The sequence below is a fragment of the Eucyclogobius newberryi genome, unplaced genomic scaffold (genome assembly GCF_026437365.1).
Source record: "Eucyclogobius newberryi isolate DKJ021-1_F unplaced genomic scaffold, fEucNew1.0.hap1 SCAF_1, whole genome shotgun sequence".
Lineage (NCBI taxonomy): Eukaryota > Metazoa > Chordata > Actinopteri > Gobiiformes > Gobiidae > Eucyclogobius > Eucyclogobius newberryi.
Genome location: NW_027315723.1, coordinates 36,506,331 through 36,522,322, shown reverse-complemented (window position 1 = coordinate 36,522,322; position 15,992 = coordinate 36,506,331). Strand labels below are relative to the sequence as shown.

The 15,992-nt window shown below is 41.2% G+C and overlaps 3 protein-coding genes across 4 annotated transcripts; all 3 read left to right on the top strand.

The window, feature by feature from the left end:
* Positions 1-1,112: 1,112 nt before the first annotated feature.
* LOC140359858 (E3 ubiquitin-protein ligase TRIM35-like) lies at positions 1,113-2,228 on the top strand. Its single transcript, XM_072445066.1, has one exon. The coding sequence runs from the start codon at positions 1,381-1,383 to the stop codon at positions 2,137-2,139; it is 759 nt and encodes a 252-aa protein (XP_072301167.1). The 5' UTR covers positions 1,113-1,380; the 3' UTR covers positions 2,140-2,228.
* Positions 2,229-2,882: 654 nt separating this feature from the next.
* On the top strand, positions 2,883-6,474 carry nup43 (nucleoporin 43). Its single transcript, XM_072451733.1, has 8 exons — positions 2,883-3,123; positions 3,772-3,894; positions 3,966-4,043; positions 4,448-4,610; positions 4,728-4,863; positions 4,936-5,087; positions 5,817-5,930; positions 6,023-6,474. Exons 1-8 carry the CDS (start codon positions 3,004-3,006, stop codon positions 6,250-6,252), a joined length of 1,116 nt encoding a protein of 371 aa, XP_072307834.1. The 5' UTR covers positions 2,883-3,003; the 3' UTR covers positions 6,253-6,474.
* A 621-nt stretch (positions 6,475-7,095) lies between these two features.
* Positions 7,096-15,916, top strand: lats1 (large tumor suppressor kinase 1). 2 transcript variants are annotated; one of them, XM_072445046.1, is made up of 8 exons: positions 7,096-7,227; positions 7,846-8,190; positions 8,510-8,618; positions 9,358-10,745; positions 12,528-13,110; positions 13,539-13,721; positions 14,770-14,876; positions 14,962-15,916. In XM_072445046.1, exons 2-8 carry the CDS (start codon positions 7,888-7,890, stop codon positions 15,457-15,459), a joined length of 3,171 nt encoding a protein of 1,056 aa, XP_072301147.1. In that variant the 5' UTR covers positions 7,096-7,227; positions 7,846-7,887; the 3' UTR covers positions 15,460-15,916. The 2 variants fall into 2 exon arrangements, with proteins under 2 accessions (XP_072301147.1, XP_072301155.1); XM_072445054.1 differs by lacking the exon at positions 7,096-7,227 and having other exon boundaries at positions 7,784-8,190; positions 9,358-10,733.
* The last annotated feature ends 76 nt before the right edge of the window (positions 15,917-15,992 follow it).

Here is a 15,992-nt window from a genome sequence, read left to right as displayed (position 1 = left end):
GATTCAGGAAGAAGACATAACATAGACAAGATACTGCCCTGAGAAGCTTTTTACAGATTAAAGATATTTCAAGGTTTACAGTCTTATACAGTCTTATCTCTCCTAGATAAGAGTGAACAGTTTTATTGCTTTGGGTGTGTACTATGGATCTATTGCGTGTACTGTACACAGTCCTTTGTGTCGCAGTTTTCATGAGGCAGCACAGAAGTACAAGACTCCACCTCTAGTTTGGCAATCAGGAACAGGAAAAAGAAACAGAACCAAGCTACGTTTCATGAGAAAACACGACATATATATCTCATCCCAAAATATCTCAAATTAGGAGGAATAAATTCAGAATAGGATATCAACATCGGACAATTCTGCCGTGGATGTAAGTAGTTCACTATTTTTGTACAATCACTTATGATTGACTGCATAATAAAAACAGGCATTTGTAAATGTGTTATAGTTTAGAGCTCAAACTAAATAATTGTAGCTGTGTTTTTGGTGCCAAATACAATGAGTCATCTAGATGAAGAACAATATAAACACCACAGTTTGGTTTATAAGCCAACTCCAAAAAGGTGTTAAATGATTTGGCTTTCACTTTTAGTTAGGTCTGCTGACTTACGCCTGCAATAAGAAAGTAAGGAACAATGCCTTAACGTCTAATGCAGTCGTGTAGTACAGTAAAAGTATTGGCTCTTGTGAAATGTCTGAGAGTGTTTTATTTTACAGAAGAAAATGACTTCCTGTTTGGAGGAAGAGCTTTACTGTGAGATTTGCCTGGAAATCTTTAAGAACCCAGTGATCCTGCCGTGCAGTCACAGCTTCTGCAAAACCTGCCTTGAAACCTGGTGGACAAGTCACAAAGTCACAAAGGAATGCCCAGTTTGTAAAAAAAAACATATACAAACTGACATACAGTCCCTGCCCTCTAACCTGGTGTTGAGAAAGCTTTGTGAGGCTTTCGTGCTGCAGAGAGCCAAAGAAGCAGTCACGCCCGTATGCAGTTTGCATTCGGAAAAACTCAAACTTTTCTGCTTGGACCATCAGGAGCCTGTTTGTCTTATCTGTCAGGCCTCAAAAGCACATAACAACCACAAATTCAAACCAATAGATGAGGCGGCCCAGGACTACAGAGAGGAACTTAATGAAACAGTTGGGCATTTAAAGAAGAAACTTAAGCAATATGAAGTTTAATTTGCAAAATGGGACAATTTAGGCAAGTATATTGAAATCCAAGCACTTCAAACCGAAAAGCAAATAATAGAGGAGATTGAAAAACTTCACAAGTTTTTACGCAAAGAGGAAAAGCATAGATTAACACTTTTAAGGGAGGAGAAAGTCTTGAAGAAGAGCAAGATTACGAAACAGATCAATATTATAAGCAAAGAAATGCAAACTCTAAATGAAACAATCAAATCAACAACCAAGGAAGTGGAGGCTGAAGATGTGAAGTTCTTGACAAAGTACAAGGATGTTGTGGAAAAGGTGGAAGCCTGTCCTTTGGTGGATGAGCCAAACATGAACACAGGAGCTCTCATAGATGAAGCCAAACATTTGAGAGATCTGCGCCTAACTACCTGGTTGAAAATGAAAATGGAGGATTTTATCACTTACAGTCCAATCATTTTAGATCCAAACACAGCAGGGGCTCGACTTGTTTTGTCAGATAATTTGAGTACAGTAAGTGTTGGAAAGTCAATCAAAAATCTTCCTGAAAACCCCGAGCGGCTGAGCAACTTTTGTGTCCTAGGTTCAGAAGAGTTCACGTATGGGATTCATGTGTGGGAAGTAGAGGTTAAAAACAATCAAAACTGGACTTTGGGTGTGGCGACAGTATCTGGTCAGCAGGGCAGTGCTAGTCTAACTCAAATATGGGGCTTGTGCCACTGTGAGGGGACATATTCTGCAGAAACCAAATCTGGGGATGTTACTGTTCTTTCTCTCAAAAAACAGCCACAGCGGATCAAAGTTAGTCTAAATCATGATGGCGGGAAGTTGTCATTTTTTGATGCAGAGATGGAGTCACATTTATGTACGTTCACAGATACCTTCACTGGGAATAAAGTATATCCTTATATGTTTACTGAAGAGGGGACACCACTAAAGATACTACCACAAAAGGTTCACATAAAAATAGAATATAAATAATTTGCATCTGAAGAAGTAAGCAAAGTCTGGAATATATGAAGTAGGACTGCACAATATTGGAAATGCTTGCGATGCGGTTGTTCAGCCTACTACAAATGCAATATTATAGCAATTTGAATATATATTTTGACAAAATCATTTGGTGTATTAGAAAAAAGGTTTTCGTGCCTGAATGTATTAATCAAAATCTGTCAAAATAAAGGCTTAACAGTGACAAAACCAAGACTTAATCAAGGCCAATTGAGTCTAAATGAGGAAAATTGTGAATAAAAATCTATCTTTTTCAACATTTCATAAACATTAAATTTCTGAACTGTGGTGCTGTCACAATTTAGTTTATTGTGATACCATTACTTGACTGCTGGAAAATATTGTGCGACACTAATACAAATCATAGTCAAACGTCTGCATATTTCTGTTTAATTTCACTGTACAAGCATTGCACAAGTACTACATGTACATATTCATTAATCTTGTATCATTCATATATTTAGCGTTTTTTGTTCTGCAACGGAGCTACTGTATTTTTCTGTATGTTTAATAAATATGTTTGTGTGCACAGCGTGGTGTCTTAAAATACATGATATTAATAAACAAAACAACAAAAATGAAAACAAAAATAAGAATTTCAGTAATAAACAAAATTCTGTCAGAAAACTATGCCTTTTGTTGTATAATTTGCAGCAGTATTTGAGTTGACAGTGTAATGCAGCCCTCTCACCACACGGGGGAGTCCAACATGTAAAAACACAACGAAGAAGACGCGCTTCCAAAACTACTGGCGCGTCACTTTGAAGGCGCATGCTAAGCTAATACGAGCGGCTATCTCTACTATTAACCTAGACGAAGTACTTTTCTGTTGCCATGGATGAAACTGTAGCCAAGTACGTGTCTCAGAAAATCAGCAAAACCAGATGGAGGCCGGTTTCTCACTCCACTCTGCAGCAGCCGGACATCTTTGCCACGGGCTCATGGGACAACGAGGTCAGTGTTAGCTGTCAACACTTCATTCAAACTTCAGCTGATGTTTACCTTCTGATAAATCTTAAGTTTATACATGCATTGCCATTTATCTTGAAGGTTATGAAAACGCCCCACATTTGGAATAAACGCACTTCACATGCTTTCATAGACTCTTACTATGCCTTTTCCTCCCCGGGTATTTGATCTTAAACTATCATATTTAAATCATTCTTATACATTTTGTCCCTTGTAAATCGCTATAGTGCTCTAGCTTTTAACATGCTAATAATAATTGGAGCCTTTGACTTCCTGTACATAACTGCTGAACAGATAAGCCTTCATATTGTCGTTTCACTGTAACAATCAACATATGTTCATTTGTGAATGGCTATGGGACATCTTTGAACCCGACATGTATGACCTGGAGTCTGAATTTATTTAATAATCACAAGAAAGAATAGAGAAGTGGGTGTAGATAGGGGATGGGTGAAAACATGACTTTTCTGCGCTCTCAAGCTTCAAGTAGGACAGTACAGGATCACTCAAACAAGCATGAATCAAAATACAACTTTTATCAGAACATTTTCATGCCGTGTAACAGTAATATGTCCCCTTTCCATTAGTACGTTTTTACAGTGACATTTCCTTTCTTTTCGATGTCTTTCATAGGACAACAAGATCTCCATTTGGTCTATTGGAAACAATGGAGTGTCTGCAATGGGAGATGACTTTGAAGGAGACCCCCAACTCTTGTGTGAACTCCGGCACGATGGAGACGTCCAGGATCTTCAAGTCAGTTTGGAGTCTCATATAAAATGTTGTGTAAAAGCAGCAATTAAAGACTCGCGCCATTTTCGTTTCAGTTCTTGGATCAAGAAAGAATTGTCACGGGGTCTTCAACAGGAGCTGTCACCATTTTCCGTCATCAACAAAAGAGTCAGGTAGATTATGTTTTCTTCACACCTTCACGCTGCGCGGTGTCTATGTAAAACATAACAATGCACCTTTATGTTTTAAAAGTTTTGCTCTAAGTGATGAAGTATAATGTGTATGTACATTTTAATTTTTGTCGTGATGCTCGTTATGTTTATATTATGTCCCTTAATGTTACAGTACATCTTGCATAGGCATCACAATATGTCACAACAGTCATTATTAAACTCTAGTCTCTCATTACTAATTTGATGCACATTCCTTGATTACAAACATCATAGACTTCAATAGCTAAATTAGACCAACTCAGTAACTAAGTAAGTTGCTTTCAAAATTGCTGTACGAGATTGTGACAACCTGTATTTGCTTCATGGTTTTGTTTTGTTTTTGTTTGTTGTATTCATTATTCCAGACGTTATCGGTGTCTCAAAGCTGGACACGATTGCACTCCTACCCCAGTGACAACGCTCCCTGCACCGGCGTCGTGTGCAGCAGTCCTGAGATCGTCACAGTCGGCGAAGACGGCAGAATTATCACTTTCAGAGCCGACCACGAAACAGTAACTCGAGTTATAGGTGTGCATTTTTAATCTTTGCTGTGTTTGCGAAAGTTAACCACTGATATAGACCGTGCACTCTGATTCCACTTACGACTATGTTTTACTGTGTGTATTACATTTCTGATTTCAACAGATAATGCGGACAGCAGCACTATTCATGCTGTCACTTACTTGAAAACATCCGAAATATTGACCGTGAACTCTATTGGTCAACTCAAGCTGTGGGACTTAAGACAACAGGGCAACTCTCCGTCCCAGATTCTGTCGCTGTACGTTACACTTTACACAGTTTAGCCACAGTCTCGTTTCGGTTTAGTGATTGACAAACATTTGCATTCCAGGTCAGGGGACAGAGTTCCTCTTCATTGCGTGGGAAGACATCCAAACCAACAGCATATTGTGGCCACTGGTGGACAAGATGGCATGCTCTGTGTGTGGGACGTGAGGCAAGGAAACACGCCCTTCTCGCTCATGGAGGCACATTCAGCTGAAAGTAAGTCACTATATAAACTTTTACGTTTGTTTAAAGCATGTTAGTGGTTTTTAACTTATTTTTAGCAAGCGGTGGCTACTAACACTCAAAGCTCTTAATGAGAATATTACACTAAATCGGCTTTAATGAGCTTTTAACATGTTTACAATGTTAAAAGCTCATCACTACCAGTAATTTACTCAAAGTTGTATTGATTGATTCGTCCACATTTAAGTTAATCCTGTATTGTCCTGCAACAGTGGCTCGAGGGCCCCGAAGATTTCTGCTTGACCTACCCCCTGTCCCCGCCCCCATCCTTGAACTTAGCTCTGATTATTTGAAAAAAACACACACACGCACAAAAAACATTTCTCGTAAAAACGTCATGTTGCCATTTTTCAAACATAAAGACATGTACGCGCTGCTTGTTACAGTTTTGAATGATTCAGTTTACAATTAACAAAATGTAAAATGATGTTATAGTTCAATACTAAGTACCTAGAAAAAAGCTACGAACTACTGTAGACAAAACAGAATTAATAGATACATTACAGTGAAAATGATGCTGCTCTCACCAAGAACTATTCTATATGTCTGTCATTTCTCTTTACAATGGTTCTGGTTTCAAGGAATGTATTATAACTCGTGAATTAACTGGACATTGTAAAACTATTATTATGTCTTTGGATTCTTGTTGCTACTGGGGTGATGATTTGTGAGTAACATTTTGTCCTAACCTTTCGTTTTCAGTGTGGGAGGTCCATTTTCATCCGACCAACCCAGATCATTTATTTACATGTTCAGAGGACGGATCACTGCTCCATTGGGAAACCTCGTCATCAGACACTCCCTCATTCTTACAAGGCAAAGCTTTTGCAACAGTTGAAACAATCTCCTTGCGTTCACCTTCAGATTTGATATGTTTATGCATATTATGTCTCTTGTCTGTTATCCAGGTGGCAGGAACAACAGCATGATGTCCCGCAGTGCAATGGCCCCAGCTGGAGGAAACCAGTCCATCATTAGTGCCTGGCTCAATGGCGACTCCAGTAAAGGTCGACTGGAGACCACTCACATGCTGCCGAGCCAAACGCTGTCGGTGAACAGCTTGGACGTCCTGGGACAGTGTCTTGTGTGTGGCACAGATGGAGAGGCAATTTTTGTCAATCGGCAGGTGCCAGTTTAGGGAGAAAGACTTTGTGAACGAGTTGGGTGTTTTGTACATTTAAAAATATTACATTTTGTATGTTGAAAGTGTTAAGCACATGTCAATGATACAATGATACATATGTTTCAGATTTTCTGAGTATTTCCCATGTATTATTCCAGATCATATTACAACAGTCATTGTATTCAGCAGTATACGATATTGAAGGTCAATATTGAAATAAATGCATTTTATAAACTTTTACAGACTACCTTTTCCATTTAATAATTTGTTGCATGTTTTTGGAAAGCGTTAAGGCCTAAAGCTGGAGCTACATTTGATTTATTATAATCATGCAATTTATATGTATATTTTTATTATCATTTCAATTTTTTGGTAGATGGGTGTGGGGGGTGACCGTAGTGGTGATGGATGTAATACATTATCTAATTGATACAAGAAGGCAAAATGCTTTATTCATGTATTTACAGTTGTAATACAATCCATGCTATAATAATGTTGGTGTAAAAGCCTTGTGATGCCAGGTGGATACTAAAACACAAAATTAGTCATTCTAAGCGTGAGACTCACACGTTGCATCCGGGGAATGTTTTGGTCAAGTGTGAGATACAGTTAATTTCCCGCTTTTATACGTTTAAGGTTTTATACGTATAATGACCAAAGTGGCCACTTGTATTCAGAGTTCTTATGTAAGTGCGTGTGAAGTGAATATAATTATTTAACTTTATGCTGATAATGATCCACGAACACCTCATCTTCGTGTATCTTTGTGGTTGCCTGTACGTAGTGAAGTTTTATTTTGGAGTTCGAAATGCGGAAGTGCAATGTTGTGGCTTTACGCTGTTGTACTTGTCATTCAGACATCCCAGGAATTCAACGACACCAAAAGCGACCCGCTCGGGATAACGAGGACACTTTAACTCACCAGGGGCCTCTTTGGCCCACAGTCACAATGATCTTATAATTTTAGTTTGGATCACGCTGGAAATCACAGTGAGTATAGTTTTCAGAGAGTTGTGGTTTTGTCAGTAAAGTTCACTGCAGAGCTAACCTGTTGTTGAATTAGCTTAGCAGCAAATGGAGGCCGCGGAGACGCTGCTGCTCCGTGTGACTTTCAGCTCACAAAACCAGGGACACAGCAGGGAAATAAGGTTGTGGATACGTGTTTATTGTGTAATTAATATATTACAATACAGGCGTGAGCTTTAAACCCCACAAACTCGCTCTCAAAGCTTCTTGAATTAGTGTTAGCGCCAGCAGCTAATGACGCCAATAACTACACATGACATGTTTTAGCTTTGATTTAGATACAACTTAGAATTTGTACTTGGCAACTTTTTGATGTTCTAAATTAGTGCATTAATTATGATAACCGTCCCCTCAATTATTGCCATGTGTTTTGTGTGATTGTGGGTTCTGTGTTGTTTATTGTTCTATTTATAATACCGGTAAGTAATTATGATCTTGGTCTTGAATAGACAAACCTGTTGGGTGACAAGCTTCTCTGAATCCTTATAAAATTTTTGTCCTGTTGCAGAACTATGCTCCTGTGAAGTCCTCCCCTCATTCATGTGAAGCTTCAGTGTCATCCTCTTCTCTACATTATTGCAGCTCCGAGTTTGGAGAGGAGACGTAACTGAAGACCGTGGACCAATGAGACCCAAAATGTTCCCAGCGAACAACTACAGCGGCAACAGCCAACAAATGCTGCAGGAAATCCGAAACAGCCTGCGCAACATGACAAAACCCACGGACTCCTCTAAGGCGGACATATGCGGGGCTGGGAAAATGCTTTCGGACGACTCGAGGCAGCAGGGCCGATCCAGTAATCCCAAAAACCCACACCACAAGGCTCTACAGGAGATCCGAAAGTCTCTGCAGCCCTTTGCTAATGAACCCAGCCATCCATCAGACAAACACATGTCCATGGATCCACCGTGGCCCGGCTTTGAGGAGGTGAGACCGGTCCACTGTCTCATTTGGTACATGACTATAGTGGATCACTAGGCTTAAAGAGAGTTATTTGGAAAATGAGAAGTATGCAAAGTTGAAAGACGAGCTTGTGCAGTTGTAAGTTCAAAAGTATTGTTGGCAGCCACTTGTTGTGAGAGCGCTAACAGTTATCATTGTAATGCGGACCTGTTTTGTGTTGCATAAGTTGTTTTGTAGATTAATTAAAAAAGAAGAATGAAGGACAATGATGTTTCAGATTTATTTTGCTCTAGTGAGTTTTACTTGCTAATATGAATATGAATCTCTTTTCCCGTCTTTTCAGCCTGGTCACAGTCGCAGTTTGGATTACATGAGTAAGGTGAGCTACCAGGACCCAATGAGGGAACAGATGGCTTCTGCCAACCCCAGCGGCCCCAGTCTGAAAGCCTCAGGTATGTAAAGTGTCCACTGGGACTCACCTGTGGCTTTGCTCTCCTTTTATCCTTTGTCTGTGTGTTGATTCACCAGTGCACTGTTCACAAGATATAGGACATTTGCCTATAATGTGACAAAAGCCAGCCGGTGTCAGTCGGTGAATGCGTTATTTCCACTATATTTCAACTTTTTTCATGGTACTATATTAATTGCAACATTGTGGAAGTTAACAGAATTGTAGAAATTGTACTTTTCCTCTTTAAATGCCTCGACAAGCCTTTGGTGCGAATCATTCCTCTCATTCCAAAGAGTCTTAAGATATAAAAGTGCTTAGTACTTTAACAGGTATTTCTTCATGTCGTCTGCACTGAAGTGGAACAAAGGCTCATGGTCTAGTTTTTTCATTGTTTTTAGCTGTTGCAACAAAATATTGCATTTGATTTTGGCAAAAGAGCTTCTAATTTGATATGTTGTGGCAGCCTGATATAATTGTGAGCGTTTTGATGATGCAATATCACAATATTTCGGTTATTGTTACATTCCTAATTATAACCCAATGAAGTTGTGTGTTTTATTCTGTCAAATATTAAGTAGGTAAATTGATAAAAATCACTTAACGCATGTGAAAGTCTTTATAAAGGTTTAAAATGTATTGTATAATGGCAAAAATGTTTGTAAATGTATCTTAATGAATACATCAGTTAGTTTCTAAGCTTATATTTAATGCTAACTGTTGCTAAATGTACAATTTTGTAGGCTCATCCCATCTTCAGCAGCCAGTCCTGAGGAGGCCCAGCTGGAAGGGGTCTCGAGAGTCCTTAACCCCCCGACACGGCTCACTGATGCCGGATGGACTGTACCGCTCCGACAGCCCCGGACCTCCTCCTGCTTTTCCACAGGGCCATAACAACCAGAGAGTGAACCCCCCCGTCCCGCCTCAGGTCCGCAGCGTCACGCCTCCTCCCAACCGCAGCGCCATGCCTCCTGCGCCGTCCTGGGACAACCCATCCACCAAACGCTACTCCGGTAACATGGATTATCCTGTGCCACGCATCTCGCCGGTGCCTCAGGGGGCGTGGCCTGAGAGTTACACCTCCTCAGCGCCTCAAAACCAAAGAGGCAACCACCAGCCAATCATAATGCAGAACACTGGCTCCAATAAGTTTACCTTTCCGTCTTGGTCACAGAATAACAACCCACAGTCAGATTACCATTCAGGAAGCAGGCAGCCCCCTCCGCCTTACCCCGTGAACCAGTCGAGCCGCCACAGCCCCACGGACCAGGCGGGAGGTCCAGCCTCGTCCCCGTCTTACGTCAATGGGGGCAATCTTCCTCAGTCTATGCTGGTGCCCAATAGGAACAGCCACAATTTGGACATGTACAGCGTAGGCCCACCTCAGTCGTGGTCCCAAGCCCCGTCCAACCAACAACTTCCGTCTTCATCGGGGAACAGCAGCAACCAGGACCTGTCTCCATCCTGGCAGAACATGCCGGTGCGCTCCAACTCGTTCACCAACCCCAATATGAACGGTCGAGCGTGCCATCCCGCCAACTCCCAGCCGTCTGCCACCACCGTCACCGCGATCACCCAAGCCCCCATCCTGCAGCCGGTCAAAAGCATCCGTGTCCAAAAGGCGGAGCTGCACACCGCGGTCGCCCCGACTCACCCGCCTTGGGCACAGCCGCCTCCGCCTCCACAGGCCGCGCCCGCGTATCCCGAACCAACGCCGCCCGTCCCGCAGATATCAGTGGTGCCGGAGGCTCCGAATTACCAAGGGCCACCTCCACCTTATCCCAAACATCTTCTGCAGCAAACGACGACGCCTAGTCCGCCCGCCTACGACCCAGCAGCGGGTAAGGCGAGTTCAGGCGAGGACGAGGGGAATGCCGGGGACAAAGCGTCCGAAAATCCAGAATGTGCAATGGAAAAGGAGAACAAGCAGATCACAACGTCGCCTGTTCCCTTAAGGCGCAACAAGAAGGACCTGGAGAGGAGAGGCGAGTCCGGGAGAGTGGCGCTGTACTCTCCACAAGCGTTTAAGTTCTTTATGGAGCAGCACGTGGAAAATATCCTCAAGAACCATCAGATGAGGATCCGCAGGAGGAAGCAGCTGGAAAGTGAGATGCAAAGGGTAAGGAAAGCCGTTTCACACATAGAGGTGGGCAGTGTATTGATGTTTAGATCGCTTTAGATAATACTGTGAATGATAGATATACAAAGTTTAAAAATTGAATGTATGGTTTATTGTTTTTAAAAAAAGTTATAAAAGAAGGGTTTTTAAATAAAAAAAGAAAAAAGGTATATGGTGGGGAGGTCATTCGGTTAATTGATACTCGTGATTTTATAATATAATCGTAACAACAAAAAATAATAACCGTGACTATTTTAAAAGCAAAATTAAGTCTTTTTGATTTAATCTGTTGTCCCAAAATACACCTAAACGTAAACTACTCTTTTGGTGACATTTTGAGAAGCTGGTCACAAACTGAGGAATATAAACATGTTTGACCTCAGGAATGAAAGAAGATTAAAGCTTTCTTGTCATTTTCCCAGTAATTGTGAATAATCGTCAAATCGTGATGTTTTTTCCTCCCAATACTCGGAACTCTAAACTTTTGATTGACTAGTTTAAGGTGATATTTCTGGATTTTGTGATTAAATTCACAGATATTTAAGTTTAAAGACATGTTTTAACACATTTTTGTTGAATTGAAATAATAGTGTCTGAATATTGTTATTGGGATACTTCAAAAACATATTGATATATTAATTTATGTCAATATTGCCCACAATTATTCAGATATTTTGTGATGTTGTTTGGACAGGATTGGCAGAGACTGGCCACAAAGACAAAACAGATTAATACAAAAGAAAAATAACAAACTCATGATCAGGGTTTGGAAAACAAATCAATATTTCCGAAAAGTCAAGTTAATTAGGACTACAAACTGCTGTATATCCAGCTCTCATGATTTGAAATAATGTTTAATATGTAAATACACAGTTGAAAATAATCATTTAATTCCTAACAAATCTATTCTTCTGTTCTTGTTAAATTCTTTCATCGCTTCACTTTTACCCTTTAAACCTTTTATATCCTGTTCTTATTTCTTTTTTTCTCTTCTTTTTCTACTCGTCTTTTCCTCCTTGCCTTCAGCCCATCTAAAAGGTAAATGTGTACTTTGTGACTCTTAACAAAGGGAGTTTTTCTTTTAGCTTTAAGTATTTACAGAATTACATTGTCTTTCTTTGCGCAACAAGCATGTTTCATTTGCTCAAGTGCAGCATGAAGCACATTCTTGTGATTATGCATCATCAGTGTTGGGAAGAAATGTATTTAGTCACAGAATGCTGAATAGACTTGGACTTAGACAAACCTTTTTGATGCAGAAGAGAAATTACTACACATTGCTTTGCATATAGATAAACAAAAGAAAGAAGACATTTAAAAAAATATTATAGTGGCAAAAGTAGCAAGATCGTTTCTGTACCTGCCTTAATTGTGTTACATAATCTGTTACTCTGTCCTATCAAGAGTACTGTATTCTAAATACTTGGACTACTTTCATATTGTGTTGGATTATATTATAGTCTAAAAGGGTAAGACGTAGGATTAAAACGGCTTTGTGTTTGTTGTGCATTTAATTATCGCTAATAAAAGACTAAAAAAAACACGCAGGCTGTATGAGAGCAGTGTTTTCCATTTTTCACTAATGCCATGCAGTTGGAAGCCTAACATATGGGATCAAGTACCACAGTGTCCTCTGAATACCATCAAATGATGGAGTAACTGCGCCAAAATATTTGTTTTCAGTTCATGTATTTACTTCCCAAAATTGTGCATCGTGTACTTATTTTTGAAGTTTAGAACCAGTGAACACGTCATTTTTTATCGCCCGTGTCTTAAATGATCTGTTCTGTGCAGGTGGGATTGTCCCCTGACGCCCAGGAGCAGATGCGAATGATGCTGTGCCAGAAGGAATCCAACTACATCCGACTGAAACGCGCCAAAATGGAGAAGTCCATGTTCAAGAGGATCAAGACCCTCGGCATCGGCGCGTTCGGTGAGGTCTGTTTGGCCCGGAAAGAGGACACGGGCGCGCTGTACGCCATGAAGACTCTACGAAAGAAGGACGTGCTCCTAAGGAACCAGGTGGCCCACGTCAAAGCCGAGCGGGACATCCTGGCCGAGGCTGACAACGAGTGGGTGGTGCGCCTCTACTACTCGTTTCAGGACAAGGACAACCTGTACTTTGTCATGGAGTACATCCCGGGAGGCGACATGATGAGCCTGCTGATCCGACTGGGCATCTTCAAAGAGGAGCTGGCCCAGTTTTACATCGCCGAGCTCACCTGCGCCGTCGAGAGCGTCCACAAAATGGGCTTCATTCACAGAGACATTAAACCGGACAACATCCTGATCGACCGAGACGGGCACATCAAACTCACGGACTTTGGACTCTGCACTGGCTTCCGCTGGACCCACGACTCAAAGTACTATCAAAGTGGTGAGTGTGAAAGGGCTGAAAGAGGTGTAGGAATACTACTTACAGAAACGCATATCTCTGCGTTCAACATCAAAATATATTATATTTACTTTAAAATATGTGTAAATACTAAATAGTGATGCATGTATATATGTGATAGTTAGTGGCTTGTACATAACATTTAGTTGTGGTAAAATAATATATATAAATGGGCTGTGATTAATACAAACTGGATACATTTCAGGCAATGATTGAGCAATATATAAAAAGAAAAGACATTCTGCATTATTTGTACAGTTATTGGCCTTAAAACATGCTCGAGTACTTTAAAAAAAAAAAAAACTTGAATACATGATTTATGAATGTAGCGGGCTGGGGGTGTATCAAGAGCTATATTATAAACATATGGGACCTATCTACTGCACTATACAACCTGTGTTCTTTTCCAGGTGACCACGTGCGGCAGGACAGTATGGACTTCAGTAAAGAGTGGGAGGATCCCTCGAACTGTCGCTGCACTGACCGGTTGAAACCACTGGAGCGGAGGAAGGCTCGGCAGCACCAGAGATGTCTGGCTCATTCGTTAGTGGGGACACCCAACTATATTGCTCCTGAAGTTTTGCTAAGGACAGGTAAGTAATAAAAAGTGCTTCTGCCTTCATGTTCATAATAGTGTTACTTTGGTTTCCTGACTCCAAGCAAAATGAGCTCTAATTTAACAAGGGTCTAGTACTAAGGCAGTGGCGTGCAGTCAGGGCAATCAAGGCAAGCAGTGATTGACCAATAAAATCTACCACAACTATATTTATATTGGTCCGAAATGTATCCAAATAAGCCTGTTTTCCCCTCACTTCTGCTACTGAAACTTGGCTGAAGACACCGTGTCTTTTAGTGGCCTCTACAGGTCACTGAGCGTTACTGCGCGAGAAGCTTGGTTCTGCTCAGTCTGCAATTAGTGAGGCCGTGTTCAGAGCCCTGTTGATGCTCCACTCTCTAACATGAGCTTTTAAAACCAGAGCGGAAAGAAGCTTGTTTTGGAGGTCTGTCCATGCGCTCTGAGGACCACACAGCCTCAAACTGCGCTGAATAAACCTGGAAATCTTGGCGGTTCAGAGGAAGTGAAGAAACGGCAGCGCCAAGTTTCAACCAACAGGCTTAAAAACAATCTTTTAGCTTTGTAGCTAAGGCTCTGTTTATGTTTCTAAAGATTAGATGTTAGTTAGAAATACAGAAAGCCTTTTAATAACACAGAACACTAATCAATAGTGTAATGAAGTGATCGGTGAGCCTATTTAGTCAATTCAGCATCACTTACTGCTTCAGGAGTTAGAATAGGTGTCCGCCCGTCATGTGGGAGACCCAGGTTCAAAACTCACCTTTGCATTTTAGTTTTTAGTTTTGTTTTAACTTTTGTGTGCAAATGTCATAAGATAAGATAAGATAATCCTTTATTGTCCCACATGGGGAAATTCCATTGATGCAACGCAGGTAGATACAGAGATAGATACAGAAGAAAAGAACAAATAACTTATAGGACACTAAATGGTGATGATTACCCCAAATCTGCTTGCCCATCCAAAAAAAGTACTTAGTGATTTTGATCTGATTTATTGATCGAACTTGGTATGGAACGTTTAAATTGGATTGTTATAAATAGAATGTAATGTTCCTCTCTTGCAGGATACACTCAGCTGTGCGATTGGTGGAGCGTCGGCGTCATCCTGTATGAGATGGTTGTCGGGCAGCCTCCATTCTTGGCCACCACACCCATGGAAACGCAGCTCAAGGTATGCCAAGCATCTTTGTCTGAAGTCCTCTCCGTGTCGCCTGTGTAATGTTGTTTTGAACGTGTCCGTCTCGCCTCCGAACCAGGTGATCAACTGGATGAACACGCTGCACATTCCGCCGGCCGCCAAACTCAGTCCCGAAGCGTCAGACCTCATCATCAAACTGTGCCGCGGACACGAGGATCGGCTGGGGAAGAACGGCACGGACGAAATCAAAGAGAACGCCTTCTTCAAAAGCATCGACTTCTCCAGCGACCTCCGGCAGCAGGGGGCGCCGTACGTCCCGACCATCGCCCACTCCACCGACACGTCCAACTTCGACCCGGTAGACCCAGACAAACTGTGGAGCAACGATAGCGACGACGAGGACAGCCACAACGACACGCTGAACGGCTGGTTCAGAAACGGAAAACACCCCGAACACGCGTTTTATGAGTTCACCTTTAGGAGATTTTTTGACGACAATGGCCATCCCTACAGCTGCCCCAAACCAATCCAGTATGAGGAGGACGAGGCGGAAGGAGGCGCTCAAGAGGTGATCACTGAACTGGCAGCTCAGGGGCGGGACTTGGTCTACGTCTAGTCTTGGACATATTATAGAGACTCAAGAGGGGGTCGTTGTAGGATAAATGCAGCGCTCAAACGGAGAATCGCTGCGTCAGATTATGTTTGACAAAAATGAGGGAATATATGTACTTGTGGTCGCGTGTTAGCTGTAAGTTTGCATTATACACCTGACCTTTGCCTTAAAGAATTGCCCCTGAGACTGGATTGAAGTAGTTCTTTAGTCTGGATTAGTCACTCACGACCACTGCATGCATACGCCTTTAAAGCCTTAATTTATTTATTGTACATTTTTACAAAATCATAGTGCTGTGGGGTCATTGTTGAACACATTTTTGAATACTTGCCTTAATTTATATTTTTGAATGTTTTAATTGGGACTTGATTATGTGGACATGTAGATTGTTTATTAGGAACACTGTCATTGCTGTGTCTTTTTGATTAATCTTCCACCAAATTTAAAAGGGTAATAATCAGACTGGCATTGTAATAGTTTTAGCTGATGATTAAGCTAGTGTTTTTATTTTATTTATACATAATTTATGAATGCAA

Excerpts from the sequence above, each read along its gene's own strand:
- LOC140359858 (XM_072445066.1), top strand. The coding sequence starts at position 1,381 with ATGCAAACTCTAAATGAAACAATCAAATCAACAACCAAGGAAGTGGAG.
- nup43 (XM_072451733.1), top strand. The coding sequence starts at position 3,004 with ATGGATGAAACTGTAGCCAAGTACGTGTCTCAGAAAATCAGCAAAACC. Across the intron at positions 4,864-4,935 it reads CCGTCCCAGATTCTGTCGCT|GTCAGGGGACAGAGTTCCTC; the intron begins GTACGTTACACT and ends TTTGCATTCCAG. Across the intron at positions 5,931-6,022 it reads CACTCCCTCATTCTTACAAG|GTGGCAGGAACAACAGCATG; the intron begins GCAAAGCTTTTG and ends TCTGTTATCCAG.
- lats1 (XM_072445046.1), top strand. The coding sequence starts at position 7,888 with ATGAGACCCAAAATGTTCCCAGCGAACAACTACAGCGGCAACAGCCAA. Across the intron at positions 8,191-8,509 it reads CGTGGCCCGGCTTTGAGGAG|CCTGGTCACAGTCGCAGTTT; the intron begins GTGAGACCGGTC and ends CCGTCTTTTCAG. Across the intron at positions 14,877-14,961 it reads CCATGGAAACGCAGCTCAAG|GTGATCAACTGGATGAACAC; the intron begins GTATGCCAAGCA and ends CCTCCGAACCAG.